This window comes from Pygoscelis adeliae, unplaced genomic scaffold (assembly GCF_000699105.1).
Source record: "Pygoscelis adeliae isolate BGI_AS28 unplaced genomic scaffold, ASM69910v1 Scaffold18, whole genome shotgun sequence".
NCBI classification, from domain to species: domain Eukaryota; kingdom Metazoa; phylum Chordata; class Aves; order Sphenisciformes; family Spheniscidae; genus Pygoscelis; species Pygoscelis adeliae.
The window spans coordinates 4,087,317-4,112,114 of record NW_008825558.1 but is presented as its reverse complement, the minus strand read 5'-3'; the positions used below and the strand labels follow the sequence as shown (position 1 = coordinate 4,112,114).

At 46.3% G+C, this 24,798-nt stretch overlaps 1 protein-coding gene across 1 annotated transcript in view; it reads right to left on the bottom strand.

Annotated features, from left to right (window-relative positions):
- CRISPLD2 (cysteine-rich secretory protein LCCL domain containing 2) overlaps positions 1-24,425 on the bottom strand; it is a 31,397-nt gene extending 6,972 nt beyond the window's left edge. Inside the window, exons 1-13 of the mRNA XM_009332314.1 lie at positions 24,241-24,425; positions 19,891-20,216; positions 14,423-14,541; positions 12,220-12,352; positions 11,979-12,094; positions 9,863-9,963; positions 8,132-8,281; positions 7,221-7,281; positions 6,536-6,602; positions 5,429-5,559; positions 5,235-5,278; positions 4,235-4,307; positions 3,453-3,528 (exon numbers count right to left, since the gene is read on the bottom strand). Of these exons, the coding sequence (XP_009330589.1) occupies positions 3,453-3,528; positions 4,235-4,307; positions 5,235-5,278; positions 5,429-5,559; positions 6,536-6,602; positions 7,221-7,281; positions 8,132-8,281; positions 9,863-9,963; positions 11,979-12,094; positions 12,220-12,352; positions 14,423-14,541; positions 19,891-20,133 (1,314 nt within the window). The 5' untranslated portion in view covers positions 20,134-20,216; positions 24,241-24,425. The remainder of the gene's footprint in view (positions 1-3,452; positions 3,529-4,234; positions 4,308-5,234; positions 5,279-5,428; positions 5,560-6,535; positions 6,603-7,220; positions 7,282-8,131; positions 8,282-9,862; positions 9,964-11,978; positions 12,095-12,219; positions 12,353-14,422; positions 14,542-19,890; positions 20,217-24,240) is intronic.
- Between the last annotated feature and the right edge of the window lie 373 nt (positions 24,426-24,798).

The window sequence follows — 24,798 nt, the reverse complement described above, 5'->3', positions numbered from 1 at the left end:
TTTTTTCCGGGACTTGCTGTTCTGCCGCTTACTCAAAGCTTTGACCAACAGGCTTTTTATTACCTTACCCCAAACCTCCCCTTATCACTCTGTTGGATTACAGCCCTCTCATATCCCAGACCAGGCTCTGCTTTGATGAATTGATTGCAGAGCTTTTGGAAAATGAGACATTACAAGAATAAAGCCTTCCCCTCAAATGCAGAAGTACAACAGCTGTATGGACAACGCAACGGCTTTCCATGGCGTAGCCCCCCGGGATGCTCTGAGAGCATTTCCTGACGAAGTGCACTCTGAGGCGTACACCATAAAGTGACAATACTTTTTACAGTGGGCTGTTAGCAATGGTCTGTGACTATGAGTTTAATCACCCATCATTTCCTCATTAGTGTGACTGGTTTAATCATTAAGTTCGTATCTCTGGAGAGCTGAGCCACCCAACTTGGTTTGCTCTGGTGATAAATGCCTGCCTCATTATATAGGTGATCTATCCTCCTCCAACTAATTGCCGTGCAACTGTGGATAAAAGGCCTTATCTCAAGAGCAGAGAGTTGTTTTCTCTCCTAGCTCGGTAGCGCTCCTGAGCGGGGATGGGGACAGGTTCCCCTTGCAGTCTTATGTCACACTAGAAGCCAGGCAGAGTGACAAATGACAGTGTCTTGTGAAACTTAAAAGCTCTTTTACAGCCTTGATAAAGACCCCCGGGTGTTCACACAGCTCCAGCATCACCCCAGAACTGGTCCTGTCCGCATTAGCAAGAGCTCAGTTTTATTTCCTAGGCACAATGTGTTCATAGATATTTTTTTTTTCCCTTCATTTACATGGCAGTGTAAAGAACTTTGCTGCAACGTGCCACCGGGGAAAAGAGGCAACAAATTTTCTGTTCCCCAGCCAGCTGCTTCTCGCTACCAATTTCAGCACTGGAAGGATGCTGGATGCGTTCCCCCCGCGCCCCCACGTGCTGCTTCAATCTGCAAACCCTGCATGCAGGCAGCAAGTCTGTTCTCACCAAAAAGTAATGCTATTCAGTGGAAAGACCTGGGATTTGGGCATGAACTTTTCCCATAGCGTATTCTCTTGCATTTTGTTCATTTACCCCAAATTTTAAGGCTCCTCTATGTCCCTGTTCCACAGCCTTCCTAATTTCACCATGAACAATTTCCTGCACTGCTTTTTAAAGCAAAGGCTGCCAATATCTCTTTAAGCCACCAGGAGTACCTAGGAGGTAATCTTATAAACACACAATCCAAGATATTTTATAATGATGAGTAAAAAAAAAAACCCGCTCAGAATGCATTTAAAGTGGGTAAAAACCCCTTAACACAAACCTAGATAGTGGCGCCTATGACCCCTGAATAAAAATCAGACTTATCTCATAAAAACTGCCAATTCTTCATGTCACAGCTTTGTTCTTCATGGCAAAACAAATTTTCACATGCCCTCCTGGGATCATGTAAACGCGAACACTATCTCGGGCCAAAAGTACAGCAAATCAGGTCATCACACAGACTAGCCAAGCGCTTTTGTCATCGCAGCTTGGGCTATCAACTCCTTACCTGCCAGAGCATTTGGCAAATCAATGTTTTGGAGAAGGCGCTAAAAGGCCAGAGGGCACTCTGCAGGGAGCGCAGACTGGAAACAGGGCAAGAGGCTTCTTTTTCTTTTAGATAACTTATTTAAGAAGACACAGTTGGAGCACAAGTCCCTCCAGGGCCATGAAGGTGCCACTCTAGACGTGAAGCCAAAGAGCCCTCCCAGCAGACTAGCACTCGTCTCATCCAGCTTATTCTCTGTTTTAATCATTTCTCGGCCGCGGGCTCGGGTTAATTCACAGCATCCCCTCCTGGAGGGCATCCTGCACAGCCCGTGCTCCCTGGGAAAAGCCTTTGCCCAAACTCTCCCTGCACGGCATGCGTGTTTCTCTTGTCAGCTTTCCAGCCTGAGCATTTCTCAGCATCAATACCTCTCCCTTTGCAGCGTGTTTCGCGGCCGCCTCAAACTCCTGTTTCCCAGCTGGTTTCACCTGCCTTGTTGCCAATCTCGCACTCTCATAAAACCCTAAATGCTTTCCTTATTACACCCGCGCCACGCTATTAGTACAGTAGTCCAGACAAAGGTTAACCAAACCCTCTAGGAAGTGGCCAAATACTTTTTTTTTCCCCCCCCTATTTTATTTTCCTCCCAAATCACAGTCCATGCCCCCGTTTATGAAACAATACCCAAGGGGTACGGTAGGAAATGAAGCTTGCGATTCATTAGAAGGACACTAATCCTTTTGTGTCAGTACAAATCAGGAAACAACGCCAGCCCGGGATGCTGGTCCTCACCCAATACCCTTGTAATCGCAGGCCCCGTCCGGGGGTAAACTGAGGTAGTTTTGTCCTCAGTAAAAGAGAGAAAACTATTTCCCATTTTCTGCAGGTCGGAGCATGCACGGAGACAGGTACCGTGGGATGGCAGCTGCCCGACCAATTTGCATGTGAGCTAACCTAGGCTAACCTGTTTGTGCAGCTCTATCTTTAAAAAAATTGGTCTCAAGTAAAACAAAAAAATAGTTTGTTTTTTTTTTTTAAATTGCTTTCAAAATTGCTTGCCCCAAATTATTGTATGATTTCTGCCGGATGTTTTTTCTCAGGAGTCTGCAAAGCTCCACGGTGACCCCAAGCTGGGGGTCCACGATCTGCCGACTGCTTCCCCCAGGCCTTCAAAAAGCACGTTCCTATAGGCGACACACACCAGCCAGGGAGCTGGCATTTCTAAGCACAATCTCTGATGGGGAAGAAAAAAGAAAAAAAAAGAAAAAAAAAAAAGAAGCACCCGCAAATGGAAGACACTGAAACCCAGTTTTTAGAGGCCTAATATTAAGAGATTTCCAAAAAATGACTCTTTGCCTAGTTTTAGCATCAAGTCTCTGCTCATCCCCGTGAGCAGAGTTTAGAAAAACAAACCAATAAAAGCAATTTGCATGCTTTCTTTCCACTGCTCTGCGCTGTGTCCCGACTGCTCAAGAACACTGTTCGGCTCCCAGAAAGAGGAGGACAGGGGAGGGGGAAGAAGGCCTATTTTTGCCAACTATATAGTGTGATAGTATATAATAAAAGCCCTTTGGTGCTCATCCGCAGATCTCAAAACATTGCGAAGGCGGACAAGCGCTGCCATTGTCTCCCAGCCACAGTCGCTAAGGCACGGAGAGGTTAAGCGCCCTGTCCAAGTCCATAAGAATAAGTCAGTGCCGGAGAGTGGAGGGGCTTCCCCAGGCCCATCGACCCCAGCCCGGCGTAGTAGCTGTTGCGCTTTGTTGGTGCTACCTCCTCCTTCATCCCCGTTTACCCCATCCCCTCATTGCAATGATCACGGAGAGTTTGACTGCCTTCCCGAAACCGCAGAGTACGACCCCAGCTCGGCGATATAGACATCGCGATACATGGGGTTGTCAGGGAAAGGAGCATACTCACGTCTGCATAAACGTTTGTGCCGAACACCGGTGCCCAGTACGATGGCTCGTCTTTACAGTGGGCTGGACAATAAATCCTAGAAAACAATTTATTCATAGTTATGCTCTACATCGAGGCTCGACAGGAAAGCAAGCTGCATTCTTGGGAGATTTCAAGTGCCTGCATCTGGTCTGCAGGTGGCAACAGTGAATTTAATTATTTGTTCCCCTCAGGTGACATTTGGTAGTTACTGCAGAACTGCAAATAGAGGGGCTTAGACCGGTAAAAGAGGGATTGGTCATTTATGACATTTTCAAAGGGGAGTACCTAGATTCCTGCTCAACACTCTGCACGTAATTATTTGCATGTGTTTGTGCCCTCCTGCCGTGCCACGACTTACACCTGCACGAAGCAGCCTTCTAGAACAAACTTCCTCCATGTTTTAAGGTGGAAAGGAAAACCACATCCAAAAACCAGCAAGTGCAGGAGAATAAAGACAGAGTGCAAAGCTGTGCGCTCATACGTAGGGGTGTGCTGAAACGGGATCGCGTAGCCTGACTTAGATGTTACTTGAAGCAGTCTGAAAACTTAACATGAATTTTCTATCGTGACGCCGAGAAAAGCACGGTGGCAGGAGGAAACACACCATTCCCAACCCCCTCCTCCAGTTCATCTGGTAAAATCAGCTCCATTACTGCTAGCCCTCAGATTTGGGGACCTCAGCATCTCTGCATCCTCCATCCTCAGAGCAGAGCGGGTTTAAGCTGAACATAAGCAGGCTCGTGCTCATGGCACACAGTTACCTTGGGCAATGGGTCGCCGGCTTTTTGAACTGGCACAGCTCGGCTACTGTAGTATAGCAATCCAGCGTCTGTGCTGCGGAAATAAATAGGGAAAGGCAAATTACTAGGCCTAATAGCTCAGGCAGCCGCAGAAAACGCAAGTCACAGTCACGCAATGCATCTGGTGAGACCCACGTCCAGCTGAGGGCACCAGGAGGAAAGCTGCTCGCTCCTTTGCCAGCAGCATGCACCCAGGAGAGGGCTGACCAGCTCTCCAGCAGAAATCCTGCTACCATGCTACAACGTGGCCTTAAAAAGGTCACAGCTCTCAAAAGAGAAAAGCAGCTGACCCACAAGACGGTGTATTTTCGCTACAGCTCCAGACATGGAGTCCAAATAACCTGACACCTATAGTTTTCCCTGAAAGTGGCTCAAGTGGATGTAATCAAAATTATGATTATATGTAGGAGGAAGAGGAATTATTCAAAGATATTCAGAAAGTGGGAATTGTTTAAAAAGCAGAACTCCATAGTATTTGTTTATATGTTTATCAGAAATATGACGACTCACTGTTATAAACTAATTTCATATGCATTATGTGTTTCATTATACTATTGCACTATTATGTTAGTGACTATTTTTTTCAGTTTTTATAGTGTTCACACTAGACTGAGGCTTTCCTACAAGGATGCCCCAACTTCCATCACTTTACTATCAGCAGCGTGTGACGCTGCAGCTGATGTTTGGACCTGACTGTGATCCGTCACCAGGAGATGCTGCTGGAAATGGCCAGTTATCACCTTTTTCTGTACCTTCCTCTTAGATCCCCCCAGACAAAGGAGGTGGTTGATGGTGGAATTGCCCAGAACGGGTGATGGATCGCCACTCTAGGGTTTAGCTGTGGTACTGAACCATTTGACATGACCACTTAAGATGAAAAAGAGCACTGTAAGGAACGATGTTTTCAAATATCCCATAAAACTCTAGCAATAATGGTTTCTTCTCAACTTTTAAAACTTACTTGTGACTTTGGAAACCATGAATGCATTTGAAGGCTTACTTTTCCTGCAAAACAAGCAAACAAAAACCATTTATTAAAAAAAATAAGCATACTAGAGTTACTTGAATCACTATGTCTACATATGAGTAACAAAGACAACTGAACACCTGCTTATGTTTAAAGTAAATACAAAAACTTGTTCATGAAGGTAGTACCTAAAAGACTCCACACCATTCCTGGTAGACTTCACAAAAGCCGGTGTCCTCCCCTTCCTCGTGATATCAACCAGTCCTCCTTTATTGTCCAGGATGCCGTAATGAATCGCAGCACGACATATGCTTGATGACTGACAAGAGTACAAATACAAATAGTACGCGAAATGAATCTCATTCACAGAGCAATGCTGCCCAACCGCTGAGCAAAAAATGAAGAAGAAATGAAACCACCACCAAAGCGCCAAATGGAAAACAAACTGAGTACGCTCCTTTGGAATCTGGTTGTTAAATCTTACTCTCCCAACACAGCCTTATTCTTTTATTATTTTTATTATTATTTTAAGCACTGCCTGTTTGAATGGCAAGCTTTTTTAAATAACAAACCCGTACATTTAGATATAATTTAGAAGAAAAGCAGCATTGGAAGTTAACAACCAGTATGAAGTATTTCCAGTTCTCAACAAAATATTCAAACCCAAAATATTTCTGCTGAAACCACTTGGAAGAGGCGGCTGTCTGCAATCACAGAAGTTGCAGGGCAAAGATGTATCACAGGCGATGGCAGTCATGCACCAACAGTGAGAATGGGGAAAGCAAACACGCTTTTACAGAAAAACCCTTTTATCTTCAACCTTTCTTCACCCCAAAAAGTAGTTTTGACGGGGAAACAGTGCCATGCTTTATTTATAAATTATCTTGCTAATTCAAGATCCAGCAAATCAGCCCAAAATATTATTTAGTTACAACATTTAGCAGTTTTTTTCGTATAAAGTTTCTGCTCAGCATGACAGCTGCCCACACAAAAGAAGAGAACTTTGTAAGAGCTGTCTATTGAGCCTCATCCCTCACTTTCCATGGGTTTCATTGCACATTAAGGGCATTCATGAAAAAAAATCAAGTCTGGAATCACTTTGCCTTTCCAGACTGCTTCTTTTTTCATCACTAAGATGAGGAAAATACAGATAATCTTTATTAGCACCATTTTACAGCACCACAACTGGAGAATATGAAAAGCCAAATTACACTAGAATTGTTGGCATTTCCCATTTCTGTTATTACCGCTAACTCCCCACAAATTACATCTATGAGCTATTAAAAGGTACTTACGCTCTCATAATAAAATGTTCCAAAGATCTTTCCCTTACTGTACAAGCAGCCAGCTGGGCACAAATACCTGGTAAAGATATATATCTTTGAGGATGGTGAAAAAACAATTCAAGAAAAACAGACTTTGACTCTATTTCATTTAATAGTCATTCCATTCATTTCACGTAACTCTTCCATTTAAAAACAAGATTGCAAAATAGCTACTTTCTAAAACAGTTTCTCCACCCTCCTTAAAAGCTCGACCAATATTTAGATTCTGTGGATTTGGTTTTTCTCCAAGTGATAAACTGTCCCGTTCTTTGCAGAAACCTTAACCAGAAGTTCTTGACTGGCTGGGAGGGGACAAGCCATGAATTATTGGTCTAGCTTGGACTGAGGTGGAATGCATGAAAAAGGCTTAAAAGTGACTCTGCCAAAATTTATTAAATTATTTTGGACACCTGGAACTGTGGGTCATCATGGCTGAATAAAATAAACTGAGTCACCTTATAGCTAGGCTTGGCTGATTGCTGTGTATTAAGAGAAATTAAGGCAAATTTTTTTTTTTTTTTTTTTTTTTTTTAAGAGACCTACCTGGATAGTCACAAAAAATACATAGTATAGCTTATCCTATGTTTGCAAGACTGGACAATTCTTAGGCCACTTTTTCCCCACAGTGCTCCAAGAGGTATCAATAAAATGCTACCTGTTGCATGTTGAGCCTCTGCATTTGTCTCTCATCTTGGTTTCACAGGTAATGACTTGTGCTGGGGAGAAAAAATAAGATAAATGCATATTTTAAAAAGGAAAGAGACTGCCACAGCCTGCTCTCGAGCTACAGAGAAAAGCAACCACCATGCAACTTTCCTGGAGGTCTTTGGTGCAGCAAGATAAAATCTTATCACAGACCAACCAGCCTGGAGCAGTTCGTGCCTCTTTAGCCCTTCACCTGAGACAGGTGTCTTTGGAAATATTAGCAAGGAAGAAACATCTGACAGCTGAAGGCTTTGCTTTACAGCCCGAGGTCTGCAGCCAGAGCTCTCATTCCCCATTTAATTACAGACTCTCGAGATGCTGGTAGATAAACTTGAAAAGGGCGCGTTGGCTTGCCTCACCTTGTTTTCACAATAAGTCTCTTTTAATTAACAGCGATTAGAAAACAACTGAGGAAGTACTACCAGCTCCACAAATAACTTCAGGAATTTTCCCAAGCAAGAAATAAAAAGGAAACAAACTAAAAAAAACCCCAAAAGCTGCAAAGGGGGTAACTGCTGAGCGTAGAGTATTTTAACTGGGAAATAAAACCAATATTTCCTAAAGTGATTGCTGATCTGTGGACCTTCGGCTCATCAATACTTCCTTAAAATGTCTTAAAAGAACAAATAACTATTTCAGATTGACGTGCAGAGGGCACGAGTGGCTTTTGAAAGCTTTGCTCCCCACTTCTGGCAGGCTTCTGCTATAACTAACAGGGAACTTTCACGCAGATTACCTCCCCCTCCACTCAAACATCCTCCCAGTTATTTTTTCCCCGAGCCTCCTCATCGCTTTCCACACCTTTTCCCATAGAGGTACTTTAAAACTTATAGGTGCTGAAAAAGAAAGAGGCCGTCTTACTCATGTAGGAGTCCGGGATGATTTTCTTGGGTTTGCTGGGCTTGGTCTCGGGAGGGTAGAACCACACTGGCTTTTGCTCCGCAACTTGCGAAATCTCCACTTCGTTAGTCTCATCCGCCTCAGCGATGACGGGATCTTCATAACGGTAATCTTGTTAGAAGAGGGGATTAAAAATAATTACAGCGTGTTCGCATTGATGAGGAAGTTGGACAGGTTCATGTTTTGAGAGATGCGATTTAGTTTGATGAGGATCTGCTTTTAAATAGTTGGAAACTCAAAAATGCCCGTTAAAGGTAGCGCAGGGCTATTGCCAGGGCAGGTGCAGCACCAGGAGGGGAGATCTGCTCCTCTCCTGCTCCCCTGCGCACGAAGCGGCATTTAGAGCATCTTACAATAAAGGTTTGAAATGATCCCCATTAATTAGTGAAAAAAAGTGCTGCTATTTCTTCTTCTGTTTCCCATACAGCTCTTTCTCTCTGGAGGAAAACACAAATTTGCTGAAGGGCGCGTGCAAGAAGAGGGCCCTAGTATTTGGCAAGGTGGCTGAAACCTCTTCTCCTCCCTCCCACCTGGGTTTGCTTCTTCAAACCACCCCATCAGCACGGCTTCAGCCGGTCCTCCGGTAAAGCACGGGTCCTGCTACAGTGTGATGCTGGCTTTAGTGCCTGTGGCGGGTTTATCCCTTGCTTTACCCTTTGATGGAGAACAAGCTGTCTGCTGTTGCAGCCGGGCAGAGGGATTTGGGAAATGGTGCCAGCAAAATTCATTCTGCTTGGCCAGTCCTACCCGAAACCCTGAGCCGCTCTCGTCCTCGGCCACGAGGAGAGGAACGATGCAAACAAAGGGATGATGGATGGTGGCTCTGAGATGGCTTTCTACCACCAGGGCATCCCCTCCCCAGCCCGCCTGCACCCAGGGACCTCCCACTGGACCTGCAACCCCAGGCTAAAAATGATAAATGCAACGTTGCAGCAAAATAAGGCTCTGCTTTGGGAACAGAAAGTTCTGGTTCCCTTCTCCAGGGAACCTGCCTGTTTCTAAGAGCCCAGTTCTCTGTGAAGCAAAACACATGGCAGAAGAAAAATGCCCTCAATGCATGACCCCAGAAAATCCTGCGTGCTGGGGCGATAGCACTGCTTCACTGGAGATTTCAGCGTGAAGAATATTTTTTAGATTTCTTTTTTCAGGAAAAACTGTCCACGATCCCCTCCTCTCCTCCAAGAGACACGAATCCCTATATTCGTTTTGCAGCCGTGAAAACCAAGGTGGGGAGAGAGGGAAACGCTCTGTCCCCGGCCCCTGAAGCAGCGGGGCAGGCAGCCAAGCTCTGCCCACCCACGTTGCCTCTGGTAAGCGCTGGAGAACATTCCCTTCCCAAATAAACCCCGCGAGGACGGGATCACTCCTGCCCGCAGTCTGCCAGCGCTCAAAATCCTGCTGGAGCTCCCGAGCCAAACCCATGTAAGCTCAGAGCAGCTTCCCCCCATCCGAGCGCTCGCTCTCATTTCTCATGGGGAAAACACGCCAAATCCGAGCTCCGTTTTCGGTTCAGGGCTTTTCGGTTTCAGCAGCAGCCACTGATTTACCACGTGCTGTGATGTCGAAATATTAAGGATGGCTAATTAAAAGGTGCATAAAGCTGCGGCTGCTTCTAATTAAAAGTTTCCAGGCGTAAGTTTGCTCCAGCCTTTTCCCCAACCCAGGAGGGTGCCCAAGCCCCCCACCATGTACCTTTGTAGCAGAGGTTGTTCTGGCAGCCTCCTCCGTAGCTCGGCGGGCACTCGGAGCAGGGGCGGCCAGTCTTGTATGGGGCTTCTCCGATCCAGTTGCCCCTGCCAAGCATAAGAGCAACGCGCACCCATCAGACACCCAAATACCCATCCAAGCCCACAAGACCTCCTGGCACTAAGGGAGTGGGGAAAATGGGTGTTTCTGCTGTGCTCGTCCTTGGATAGGGGGCTGTAAATGGGAAAAAAAAATGGCCTGTCACCATTCTTTCCATCCCTGCGCTGCCTGTTGTCCTCCAGCGACAGCTCAGCAGGCTCAGGGGCTGCCTGCTTGCTGCCTCCCATTTGCCCGACGCTTGCCTTCATCTCTCTTGTTCATCAGAGCCACAAGTCTCCCACCATTTTCTGCAACACCCCCCGGCACCTTCATGGGCCAGGCTGGAGCACAGCTCTTGCCATTTAAAAGCTGCTCCATTTTCCATCCGGAACCATTTCCAAACAGAAAAAAAAAACAGAAATACATGGACCCTCACGCCAGATAATCTGGGAAACAGAGCAGCACTTTGCACTTTCTCCTCACCCAACCTGGAATCCTCAAGTCCCCAATTTTGCCTCTGAGGCCACAGAAACATCGTCCTGGCCCAGAGCAACTCAGCAAAGACTGAACAACCAGCCCAGGAAAGCTGGTTGTAAGAAAAATGTTCCTTCTCATTTCAACTCCAGGATGACATTTTTAGGGGTTTACTTAGACAAACTGCATGCCATATCGCTTTTACATTAAACTCCAATATAAATACTGCGATCTTGTGTAAAGAGAAGTAAATCAATGGATTACTGCATTTTCCTCAAGAAACTACCCAGAAACAAAAGCCCTTTTTGGCATTCTGTACTGCAGACTACAGGGGCTGAGAAGGTTGAAGGAGCCGGAGTTCAGCCCATGGCTACGAACCCTTCGGTTATTGCTCTTTCAGCTGTCTCCACCTATAAGGTTAGATGAGGACAATGCGCACTGATGCCAGAGAGAAAAGATTAAGCAGAAACTGCAGAAATGGAGTATTTTTCCATCCGGCAGCCCTGAATGGATGACGTGCAAATAGCCCAGCCTGCTGCGGGAGCTCCATGCGAGATGGTGCGATCCCGTATGAGGAGCAGGTTATTAAATCCCACCAAACCACAAGCATAATGTGCTCAGTAGCTAACGTGGGGAGAGGGGCTTAGACAACCCACCCACAGGGCTCTGCCTGGATCATGCTATGAGCTGCCAGCTCTGTACCCGCACATCTTATTTCCCTGCGTTATTCTGCCCTATGAGCTCCAGAAGTCAGATGCTCTCCAAGCCACTCCATATGCATATAGCGATTTCCCTATTTCATTTCATTGCTAAGAGTTAAATCGCCAAGGACTTGGAGTGGGAATGTTTCTCCCATCAGCCATTAAAGCAGAAAATATTAATTGCCCTTGCCAGGGAGGAAACTTCTCCTGGATGTAGTAGTCAAGAAATGTAATTTTCATTCTGAAATGTAATCAAACCACCGAGTTAACTGCATCAGTCAAGATTTAGCTATTTCACTTTTGTTTTTAAGCCACAGGGAGCTCATCAGGTCTGGGATTTATTTCTTCGCAGCTCCTTGCAGCGGGCCCCAGCTCGCTTCACTTCCACCAGCGACTGCTGCTGGGCTGGCTTTGCACGAAACAGCAGTGTGTTTAAACCAGCAGATTTTGCAGGGAGGGTGTGAAAATGTGTCATGATACGGCAGCCTCCCTGGCTGCTGGAGCAGCGCTGAGCGGCATTAATCACCCCCCCATCCCCTCCCACCCTCCGAGCAGCAGAGAGAGCGCAAGCCTCGCTTGGCAGCACACGCCAGCTCCGTCCTGGCCTTCTCCTGCTCCTCCTTCCCATGGCAGGAACATCAAAGCTCTGGCCTGGCCCCGGCCCCTCATTCCGTTTTCCAGGCAATGCTCAGAAGTCTTGAACCAGCTCTGTGCTGCCGGCTAAAGAGAAAATTTAAAGCCACAACCACTAGTCTAGACTGCCTGAAATCTCTTCCCCAGACCCTGGGCTAGTTAAGCAACCTGCCAGTTTTAGGAAAGCTGGAGAGAGCCCAGCGCATCTGCCTTACTTCGGTGAGTAGTTGCAGACCAGGTAGACAGCGTTCTCCCAGATTTCTCCCCAGACGTTCATCTGCTTGCAGACGTTCACAGCACAGCCGATCTTGTTCGTCGTGGCCCAGACTATCTGCAAGTGCAACGCAGGTATTGAAAAATAAGCAAACTACCCCTCTGTGGGCACACGTCGCAGTGACAACTGGGACGTGGGGGGGTGCGGAGAGTATAGGTACAAAAGCCCTTCGTCTCCCTTACCTGGGTGTAATGCGTGCACATAGAGCCAGTGCATTTGTCTGGGCACCACGGGTTGCACTCATGGGGATACGGGTACGTGTAATCTTTAACTTCATCATACCAAGACTGGACATGGAAAGCTGGAGACCGATACCTGAAGGAGCAAAGACCTGTCACAGCTGAAGTCACCAAGGGCTTGTAGAAGTTTTCAAACAATACCTGTAGCCTCCTACCATATTGTGAGCTCAGATTTTTTTTAAACACAAGTTTTGCTAATTTTACATAAAAGTTTCTGAAGTTTCATTCATTGAGAAGCTTTTGCTTAAAGAACCCAGTAACACGGTCTAATGAACAGAAAGAAAATCTCACTGAAAATGTTAAAGATGATTTTTTTCCCTAAGATTCACAGCCCGGTCTGACTTTCTGTATTATTTATAGGTTTGACATGCTCTTCAAGTGCCGCTGACCTGAAATGTCCTCCTGACTTTTCCACACAACTACAAAAAAACTTCTAGTTTGGCAAAAAGTTGTATTTTGAAAGTAAACAGAAGTTAAGGTTTGCCAAACATCTCAAACCGAAAGCCACCAGGTACCTATTTTACCACCAGGCAATTTGCTAAATCTGGAAGTACGCTAGCAGTTAATACTGTAAGACCTTTGAAAGCGAGTGGGCCTTTTCACACTGACGTCACACCGAGACTTGGTGCAGAATAGTTGATGCACTACAGACGTACCCCTCCTTTCACTGCAGCCATTTCCCCCTGCGCCAAGCCCCCGCATATCCTGCACGTACTTTGTGCAAGCTATGCGCCAGATATTGCAGTCTGTGGCACCACTGACGCCGCTTGTGCTGTCCGGGGCAACACAAACGGTGTTAAAACTACCTATAGAAACTCATAGGCCTTTTGCACGCTACATACACAGTGAGCAAACGGAGCGATCCGCAAATTCCGTATCAAAGCAGAGCAGTGCTTCAAACCCACTACTTTTTATTGCTTTCAACAGCTCACATGAAGCAGGCGGCCAGAAATACAAATGATATCATTACCAACTGGAGTTTGTTCTTTCAGCCAACTCTTCATTAAAAGTAATTCATTAGAAGTATTTTAAAAACATTAATCTCACGATGTCATTAAGTGAATACTTTCCGAATCCTATTTTACAGGAGAGGAAATTGCGGCAATCAAGTTATGGCCCGTTCCTGAAAAAACTGAGATAGATCTGATTTCTTTTTCCTCTCAATGACTGCAAAGGGAGGGAGATTGGATCTACCTCCATCAGTAACCCATGGCCATCTTGAACACTTGTAGGAGAGCCAAGAACAGCCTGATCTTTTGACTTTGTTTCCAATGGATTAACCACTCTACTTTCCAATCATTATCTAATTCTGCCAACAAAAACGGGCCCAATTTTTATATCAGACCAATTTCACACCAGCAAATTTCCATTGCTTTCAACCAAGTTCTACCCGATATACAACAAGCATAACTGCATTTCCAGCCATTAGGGCTCCCGAGCACATACAAAATGTTTGCTGTTCAAAGCAAGCTTAACCTATAACAGGCTTAACAATAGGGGCTTAACAATAAACAAATTTCACCACGAGATGGAGAGGCAAATCCATCTGAAAGCCTTAACATCGGTTTTCCTAGCTGAGTTAACTCTAGGTTAAAAACCTTCCCCAGGAAGTTGAAGGAAAAAAATCTGCAAAGGGGTTTCAGTAAAAATAAATTAGGAGATGGATAAATATTTACAGGAAATACAGCAAGAGATAACTAAAAAAATTACAGCAATGAGTTCTCAACTCGCAGCTGAGTCCAGACGTTGTTCCTGAGGAACTTCAGCTTTCAGCCGCTTCTCAGCATGGTGCCAGGAAACCCCCCCCGAAACAGCAGATTTAGGAGCAAGGGTTATGGCTTCTGTAGGTGTTCTCCTTAAGGAGTAAGAGTAACCTCAGGCACGTTATAGCTGCAGTACCCGGAGATGCAGATAAACAGAGTAACCCGCATCAAAGTTGGTTTGCTGGGAACAGAGTGCTGAAGGTGGCTGCAGATGTTATCGCTATAACCATTCCACTGCAGCAATACCAATTATTGATCTTCACCTTTTCTGCCGTCTCCCCAGTGCTCTACTAAGCATCAACAAGGCAAACCTTTCCAACCGGCTCTAAAGGAGGATCCATAAATTGCTCTTTGCGATGAGCTTGTAGCACCCCAACTCTTACCTGCCCCAGTGAACCGCCAAGTTCTGTCCAATTGACCTGATGAGGGCACTAGGCCCATGGTCCCAGATGCACTGCTGAGCCCAAGCATGGGCTGATCTTTCCAGCTCATCATCCCAGGTCTGCAGGGGGTGGGGAGAGAAAAGAACAGGCAAATCTGTCATCTCAAGCTTATTTGATCAAGACACTCAACCAACAGCAATTAGAGGAGAAAGAGAGACTACATTACCGCTCACCCCTGGTGTCTGGCCTGTCCTTGTGAAGCCAGCACATTTTAATGATGTGCCCTGACCTAAAAGCAAGTTTCTCAAGATGCCCCCCTGCCATGGAAGTGCAGGGCACTAAAGGGTCTGTTATTTTTCCTGCCTGATGTCATGCTGCTTAGCAGATGCTTTGCATAGGTCAGCAGAAAACAGACCCAGTGAGACCTCAAGAACCCATCTAGACTATCCACCCTAAAACGCAGGTGTTTTTTCCAATCTGTTAAAAAAATTAAAACAAACATCAAGGACAGCGATCCCAGCACTTCCTCGTGACGCCTATTTCTGAGATCCACAAGACTTCTAACATGCAGTCAGTGCTCTGATGTAGCTGCAGCACGATTTTCCATCCATTGTCCTTACTACCAGGACATTCCCTGGCTTTCCCATCAAGCAGAACTCCAGCAGTGGATGTGCTCCCGCCCTCCACTACCGACACAGGTGGAGATTTTGGCCCAACCTCTTGAGCAAGGGGTGTGGGTCTGAGCCTCCCGGTCCCATCTCCCCTTCTCCTTCCAGACTGACTGCCGAGTCCACTGATGGATCCAGTCAAATTTAACAGAGGTGGCAAAGTCCCAGAGCTGTTAAGCTAGTTTCACTCTTAGTGAAACAGGCATCAGGTTAGAAGTGACAAATCCCGTTTATGTTCCCACCGAGGGAAGGATGTTGGTGTGAGATCAGTCCTCACTGAGTATCACCCAGCTGTAAGCCAAACGAGAGCTCAAACACGATACAAAGGCAAACAGGAAAGCAGGCTTCATTGGCTCCACTGCCCAGGAGTGTATTTGTTTTAAAGGCCAGACTTGCTGGACCCAGTAGACAGTGCCCTGAATTCATTGTGTAATTACTGACAGCTGGTCTATTCAAAACAGTCCTTAGAGGATAATTCGTTGGGATTAAAATATTACCGCACATTCCTACAAATAAAACCAAAGAGAAGAGAGGTCTTGTAATGTGTCTCCAGCCCATTCACGTGCCAGCACGAGACTGTGTCCTCTTTGGACATTTACCATCACAACCAGCTGGTATTTCCAAGTCCCATCTTCTCCAGAAGAAAAGCAACTTCTGATCTCAAACGTATCAAAGGACCTGTCAGAGCCCGTTTGGAGGACTGGAGGGCATTTAGGCTCTCAAACACATTTAGAAAACATCAAGTGCTCATTCCAAGCAAGTATCTGAACACAGTCTTGGGCAGTTATGACTGGGATGGGGAGGGACCGCATGTCCCTGGCTAAGACGACAGGAAAACGCAGCGTCTCCTGGAACTTGGTGTGTCTACACTATCTTCGTAAGGCAAACATGAGCTCATCTAACTGAGGTAACAGCCCAGACCTCTGAGAACAGCTTATCATTAAGCATGCTCAGCAACCCAAATTCCAACAACATCCCAGAGCTGCTCTGAGCTCATCAGCCTGGCTTTGAACTGACCAGCGGCCAAGCAAATTCATGTCAGTCTGCAAAACCCCGTGCAGACGCAGCTCCGACAGAGGGAATAAAACCATTTTCCGTCTCAGCCCTTCAACTCCTTGAAGGTGTATGGGATCTGACCCACCACGCACACATTTCCAAACCTCTGTTCAAGCAGACTACTGCAATTGTGCCTAGACACACAAGCTTTTGTGGTCTCCCACTTTCTGCACCAGGCAATGACCAGCCACAATCCACCTTCCCATCCAACACATAAGCCACGGAAACTCTCCCACGACATTATGCGCTGCTAGTACTTCAGACTTTCTAGCAGAGCATTATTGCCTGCAGCCTCAAAGGCGGAGACGTTCCAAATCTCCTAATTTAATGCAGAGACGTTATGAGCAATAGGCCATTAAATGGAAATTGATGTGAACATATGCATTACATCTTCCTTTGATGCCCACGGATAAAATAAGTGAACTCAGTCAAAAGATACTCAACAGGCAATTGGGAATGAGCTACGACTTTGCATGGCCTTGTGCTTGATGAGTAGCGAAGCTCATTTCTGCGGGCGTCAGATTACAAAGCCATCCCATTTAAATTAGAGCAGTTATTTGCCTCTTCCTTCTCAGACGTGAATGCGGTCAGGAGGCTGGAATTATTTCAGAGCAATAAACATTTAAAAAAAAAATATAATGAGATTTCAGACTTTCCCAGCTATGCTTGCAAGAAGCCTTTATGCCAATATTCAAAGCAGTATCTAGGAAGACTGCTGAAGCCAGAGGGGTGGCGTACGTCTATGCTCAGTTTCCTTCTCAGGGAGAGATTGAGAAGCCTTCGGTTACATGCGATTCCAAGTGATTTAGCACATGGACTCTCTTTGTTACTCCTGCAAATTTGTAATGGCCTTTCAAAGTACAGTGTTCACTGTACATGTTAAATTCATGCATGGCATACACACACACACTATACTACAATTTGTAGGTTCAGATTTAATAAGAACATAGCCCACAAGGAGTCCATTTACTCAGCCTAGCTAGTTTGTAAACCAAACCCTGGACACCCGAGTTGTAGCGATCAGGTTACTCTCATTTTTCTCCCCAGCTTAGACTTTTTGCAATACTGGCAATTCACTTTTTAAAAAGTGGCATGAGAGTCCAGGACTGACATGTACTGGCAGAAGCTTGGGCACGCTTTGCTAACCCACACAGGAATACCATCCCATCCTGACAAGGAAAGTCACCACCCTACAGTTTAGAGGAAGGATGGATATCTTACACATGAAAACAAACTCTTTTCCTTCCAGCAATCTGTACTGAGAACAATGTTGTTTTATCCTGCTGTCTTTGAGGCCTCCACAAGAGGAAAGATTTCTGCCTTTCATGACTGCTGAAAGCCATCTGACTAAGCCACGTTAAAAGGTCAAGATGTCTTAGGAACTATTATGTCCTCTTTACTCTGGATTCATTAACAAGGAGTTTGTTTGGGTCTTGGCACCCATCCGCTGCCGTGACTGCTGTTATAAAGTCCAAACACACAGTGGAAATGTTGATCGTAAAAGTTGTTAGAGGGGTTAAGGTAATTCTGTATTTGACCAGCTTTGTCAGGAAGATGTACACTGCTCACTCATTTTCCATCAACACTGAATACCTGTGCTAGCTTTCAGTTAAGTATACAAACCCAGCAGCAAAACTGTTTCTTTCTTCATTTCTTCACTCCACTTTACCTTTATCCCATATGTATGTAATTCTTTTGATCTCCAGATAAGTCACGGGACTCACTGTGTTACTGCTTTCTTATTAACAGCCTCCACTGACTAAAGTTCATCCTGTAGTAGATAAGTATGTCCCTTTCCTGGAATACATTAGCTCCCCTTGCCACTTCAGATCACTTAAAATACGCCAGATATGGAGCTGGGAGAAAGGACTTTCACAAGGCAGTGTTTGGAGGTTGATGGGCAAGAACAAGTTCTACCTACTTATCCACAAATTAGCACCGCACGTCACCTGGGAAGCCCCACACTGGCACCAAAGGAAGAGAGAAAAGTTTATCTACAGTACTAAAGACAGACCATCCTCTTAAATGAGTCCAAATGAGAAATGTCCTATGCAGAACAAAGGATTAAAGTGAAATTCACGTTCAGAATATACACAGCATTTCCAAGTAATATTGGGTAAACACAAATACATGAAAGACTGATTATAGCCTTTCCAAGTAGCACCATCTTATACCCAGCTCCTTTCTTCACAGCATATAAGGCCCTTTCATTTGCCCTCAATCGCCCATAAAAACCACTAGAAAAGCACACTGAGCAAAGGCAAACATAAAAGTGTAACCACGCTGCAAGGGTAAACAGCAGTCGGCCAGTGGACAGTCCGCAATGGCAGCCCTCTCAGATCCCCAAAGCCAACCAAAACACATTTGGCTTGCTCATGCTTTGTGTTTACTTTCTGGAAATTAATCAAGTCACCTCTTCTCTGGCAGGACCTTGCAGGCAGCCTGCAGGATAACGTGAGAGCCTGCCGAGAGAGAGACAAAGCACCGGTTCTTAGAAAGGCACGGGATTTCTGACAAAAGTGGGGGGAAAGACCAGCAGTGTGAATGCTAACGAGGACCAACTGGCGGACAGTTGTCCTTCCTTACTGTCCTCTGCTCTCCCTGCTCTTTTCTTTTCCCTGCAGTCACAAAAGGCAGGATTTTCCATTTGCAGCACTCATTTCGGCACAGCTGGCAAACAATTTTATATTACATTTAGTGTACTATTTCTTTTACCCTTTTAAACACGGTCTTAACAAATCATTAATCATTTAATCTGTCAGCAGGAGCGCACAGATGAAGTCAGGCTAGTTTCGGACATAACTATATTTGCACATTGGGAATAGGCTCAAAAAAAAAAAATATTATTTGCCTACATCATTTTCTGACCCTGCAATATTTTGATGGCATGTCAAAAATAGCTCAAAGTAGGGTCTCTGGCATCAGGTGAAAAAAACCCTATTCATCTGAACTGTTGATGGTGAAGGCATATTTCATACTCATACTTTTAAGTTCTCCCTCTGAAGTGGGAGAATACATCGACCAAACTTTTATTTTGGTTTCTTGAACTATGAAGAGCCAATAGCACTGACCCATCCACCCACGAACTCCCAAAGCCTTTCCAGCTATTTCCAGTGATTGAAATTCTTTGCAGATGGAAGCCGCATTCCTCAAGCCCTGTTTCTCTAAGGTGCTGAGCAGATTCCCAGCAGCATCATGGATGCTTGGCTCACATTGATAATCTCTGGTGATCAGCGTATGACAAAAGGGCAGATGCTACCTCCAGCATTGGGCGGTAGCTGATGGCAACCCAAAGACCATCAGAGGTTTCTCTGAGCAGACTGTGATGTCCTGAAACACCAGTCACAACGGTCTGAAAGCTTTCACAGGGAGAACGTGGGTTAAACACTAGGGAAAATTCGATGCTTTTATGACATTAAGGTAATGGAAGAACCTGCTGAGGCAGGCTGTGGAATTGCCATCACTGGAGATGCGTCCAGGGCTGGGCCAGACGCTCGTTTATGAATAATGGAACCAGTCCTGAAACTATGCAGCGGATGGACTCGATGACCTGTTAATGGCCCTTTCCAACAAAAACAGCCCAATGATCTAAAGCATCGTTCACTCTGGAATGAAACTGCTCCAGGAAACCTCTTGAGAAAAACTCACTTTAGAGGAAATTTGCTACAACTCTTGCACCGTAAGGAAAATTAAAGTTAAAAAAAAAAAGCAATAATAAAGTTAGGTATCAGGAGCTAGACTCACCATGTATTCCATATTAGAGGCCACTGGGTACACTTGACCTCTCAATTTATTGTGGAGCATCAATATCTCCTGTCTGTCTGAGAATAAAATGGCTCTCTTGGATCTGGAGTGAGTTTCCCCATCCTGATATTTACTCAAAATGCTCTCCAGGTGACTTGAGTTGGGCAAGATAAAGCATTCAGTTGCCTTTGTCAGGAGCAGTACACATCCAAGAGGAAGGATCCAAGGCAGGACAGGATTCATGCCTCCTCCTCTACAGCCAGCAGAAGCGGAGATGGAGATGATGGTAGGTTTTCTTGCAGAGACTCCTGTGGCTCAGCGCAGGTCTGGATTTTGGGGAGAAACAGGCAGTCAGAGCAGTGCCAGAGAAGCTCTCAGTGCATATGACCCCCACTGAGGAAGCCTCACAACCCAGATTTTTGCTTGAAAAAGAGCGATGCCTACAGTCTAAGCAATTAACGTTCACCCCAGTGACAGGAAGACCTGAACACCGTAAGTGATGGGAACTCAGTTTATTACACCGAGGAAACTCCACTGACGTCGTACTGGGAGCGAGCGTTAGCCAGGCAGCACTCCAGCACGGCGGTGGATGCCTTCTCCACCAGAGATCCCGGGGCGCAGATGCCACCCAGCAATGCCCAGCAGCTCTGAATAATCCCTCCTTCGCAGGCGGGAAGGGGAGACCTTTGAAGCTATTCACCCAAAGGCCAGCTGTTAAAGTGAAGAACGGATATGAATAAAAGGGAAAGTAAAATTCCCAGCAAGCCAGATCACAGAGGTCAGACATCAGCAAGAGCTATTTCGGAGGCCCCGCTCTGCCAATAGACTCCAGCAGAGGAGCTGCCAGACTCTGTGAAAGCAGCTGTTTATGTGAAATGTCACCGTAACGTCGAACAACCAAAATCCCTGCTGGCGAATGACGCACCGGGGTGTTCTCGCTGACGCATCGCTTTACGGCAGGCGGGGGGGCAGGCGAATCATGACAGATTAGGAGAGGAGCCGGAGCACACGTGCTCCCCCAGCCAGAAGATTAGGTGTTCCCATGCATGCTCGGTAGCCATCGGCACCAAGAGCTTGAAGAGATGGTCTCAGTTTGGTCATTACTGGGTTTGAATGGCTTCATTTAATCTCCATCCCCTCCCTTGCTCCACAGTGCTCCCATTCCACCTGCCATTTCCAAACTCTTCCTCCCTTCCTCTCCCACCCTGCCCCGACTTCTCCATCTAATGAGCCTTGTGCATCTTGGCTGGTTTTATTTAGATCATGAGCTATTCAGGGAAGGAAATATGTGCTGCTGCATGGCTCTGCAGCACCTAGTGCTCTTTAGGTGTGATCTAAGAGCCACCAGAGCAGGATCAATCCATCAGGGGCAATAAGCACCTGTACAGATGGTGCAAGCACAGCATCCTCTCTCCTTAAGGCTAAATTTTGGAAGAAAGCTTCCCCATCCCCATCTGCAACACTAGATGAAGATCTAGTTTTAACAGCATGGTTAAAAAGACACGCTGAAAGCATTCCTACGCAGTGTCAGGAAATAAACTCCAGATTAGCAGGAATTATTCGAGAAGTTTCAGCCCAGTGACACGGGATTTGGACACACTGACACCGGACGAGTTGGAAACCATCCAAGGCAGGGAAGCGCCTTCCAGATCCCAGCTGGAAAAGCTGCGCTCGAGCATGAAGTCCCAAACCCCTGTTCCCCAGACCCAGCACAACAGCATCTGTAGAGGACAGCGGCAAGCACAAGGTGCTTTGCACAGGTGGGGGACCCCCAAAAAAATTCTGAGGCCATTGAGAAACCCTGAAACTCGTTGGCCGTCTACACAAAAGAGACAAAGTCCCCATTTGAGGCTTCTTACTTGTACTGTATTAAGGCAGATGAAAACCAGCTGCCCTCAGTCTCTCTCCAGGCAGAGCATTAAGCCTTTGCCTCAGTAGAACAATGCAGGAATGTAATTTGCTCAGTTTAGGTAATGGCTTCTCATTATTTCCTGCTCTGCAGAGCAAGTCGAACACACACGCCTTGTCCCCAGCTCCAGGCACACCTGAAAGACAGGATGTTCGGTGGCGTCGGGACAAATACTGCTTTAACCTCATCCTCTTCTCAGCCCTGTTTGTTGGCATTTGCTCCCCCCCAAGCAGCAGCCCAACTTTCTAACCCAGCTACAGAGGGGTAGGGGAGGCAAAACGAGCTGTTGCTTTTGTAGACTGACCCAAATTCAGGGAACAATTCCTACTTTCAGGCACTTCCCTAAGAGTTTAAAAATAGATGCTCTGCCACAGCCGTTTACAATGTGGCCTTTTAGCACAAGCAATGTTAACTGCAGCTTGTCCTGTAGGTAGAGCAGGCAGGAACAGACAGCTAATATATGCTGCAGTTGTACCCTCTCATTTGGCCGGGTGCCCTTTGCTAAATAGGAGCCCGTATCCACCACCCAGCAAACACTGAATTTACAGAAAGGACAGCTTGGAAAAATCAGCTGTAACATCTGAAAGCCCAGAGGAGGTGCCCCACTCACGGCTATGCAATGAAGCCAACGTGTCTGGTTTTGTGCCCCAGCCAAAACCTTGCAACAGATGGTGCATTATTCCTCAGGATGTTCTTCCCTGTATCCCATTTGTGAGCGAGGGGATACTAGCACCTCTCTAAAATGAGGTCATTTTGGCACTATCTTCTTTTTCACCTGGGGTGTGCAGGTCCCTTCCTCTGCTTTGGCTCGAGGTGGGGAGCTCTGAGCATCCAAAGGAAGGATGAAGTGATCAGAGAGGGACAAGGAGCAAAGAGCTCCCTGGCCAGATTAATTAAAAGCAGCAGATAGATGCTCACATTTCAGGAAGCTCTCATCAATTTCAGATGTCTATCCATTTGCTTCTCTTAATATCCTCGTGCCCAGGTGCAACGAAACACTCAGACATGTGTTAAAGCTCAGCCAGCCCAAGTGCCCCGTGGAGCTGGGGCAACGCGTCCAGGCTGCCTCAGGAGCTCCTCATCAGGGAAGATTGAAATCATACTGCCCTTGAGTTGGGATTTGACATTACTCGGAGAAAATTATCAGCTGACAGTCAGCTGAGTAAGTCTCTGCTGTTGTTTTCAAGGGTTCAAGAGAAGCATTAGCACAGCCTCCCTTTAAACACATCAGGCCCTTGATACTGGTGCCAGGTAAACATCTGGGAGCAATCAGAAACAAGTGAGTCAGCAGAAACCGACTCCTTAATATGCTGTAAAGCCTGTCCAAACTGGGGACAAAGGGGAGGCCTTCTTCTGGGGTCTGAGGAAGTTAAAAAGCAGCACCGGACTTTGGAAAAGATTATTTTTAGAAAGCTATTTCCCCAGCTAATAGATGGTGTCTGCATTTCACAGAAAGCAGAAGAGTTGGTAGCATTCGAAGCCTGGCATGCAGCGCTGCCTGCTAAAGCCACACGCTGGCTGACTTCTGTACTTCATTATGTCCTCGCTTCACCTTATTCCTTACAGCTATTGATCTTTAACTGCCTCCTTGGTGAAGTATACGAGTGGGTCTCTACTCCTTGGTTATGGACGACATTTGCAGCTAAAACATCCTGGGACCTGCGGAGTTACACATGGAACAAGCTGACAAGGCAGGAAAATGCAAGAGTTTGCTCGGGATACCAGCAAAGCAGAGGGGAGTTAACCTGGGATCAGCTTTTAACCTGTTCAAAGAAATCCAGCGATAAAGCCACAATATACTTCACGCATTAAACCCCAGGTCACCTATTTAACCGAGATGCACACGTTTCAAGCTTTGAAGAACTGTGTTGGCTTCAAAAGAAAAGTGGGACGACAAGTCCCTTGACACAGGACATAGCGTTGTCTGCACAGAACACACTATGCATTCAGCATCTTCAAGGCCACGGGCCAAAACATCTGGATCTTCCATTACTCCCACAGAACTGAAGTGGGTGAGTTTCTATGCGAAACCACACGGAAAACCCACTGGTAACAGACACAACATGTGGCGACACTGTGAAACTCCTTTTAGACAGGACTTTAGAGCAGACTTGCATAAACACAGGCTTCCTGGAACAGACTAGATGTCAGCTATTAGAGACTGCTACAGCATCCCTTAGGTATTTTCTGTTTGTGTAGAAATCCACTCCTGTACTTGCAAACTCCTCCCATTCATTCAAGATTAATGTTTATTAATCTTGCATTAACCTCTGCAAAGCATACATAAGGGAAGCTCAGGCAGTATTGTGCTATTTCATACCACGCAAGCAACTTTTTTGAGAAGTTGCTAAAATTGTGCCTACTTAAATAGAGACATTTCTTGCACACACACGCAGTCCCCAAACCACATTTCAGAAGCAGGGACCAAAGCTTACACTTACCTTGCCGAGTGCTTCCAAGTCCCCAGGAAATTGTAGCTCCTCCAAGCCTGCTTGCGGAAAATAAATTATATATCTGGAATATTTAAACTAGGAGGAGGGGGAAAAGGATGAAACAAGCCTCAGGAGGTGCGAGGAATGCAAGGTCTCAGCTCAGCAGCTCGTACCAACTGCAGTCTCACAGAGCTCCCCAGTGGTATTTATGCTCTCCAGGCAAAGAGGACAACCCTGGATCATCTTGTTTGGCAACGGGCCCGTAGTAATAACGAAAAGAGGGGGGGGGGGGGATAGGAAAAGGAGGCAGGAGCAAGGGGCCGAGGGGTGTCGCTTGGGATCTCAGCAGTTTGAAGATAGTCATTGGGGCTCAGCAAATTAGGACCATCCTCCCAAAGGCGGTAACACAACACCCGGGGAGGGGGAGAGGAGGAGGAGTGCAGCCAGATGATCCTATGGAAGGCTTTGCTTCGCTTTCCCCTGCAGCCAGCTTTCGGGCAGAGCTCGCAGCCCGGCGGGTTCCCGGGGGCACGGGGGGATCAGGCCCGCCGCCTGGGGGGGGGGGGC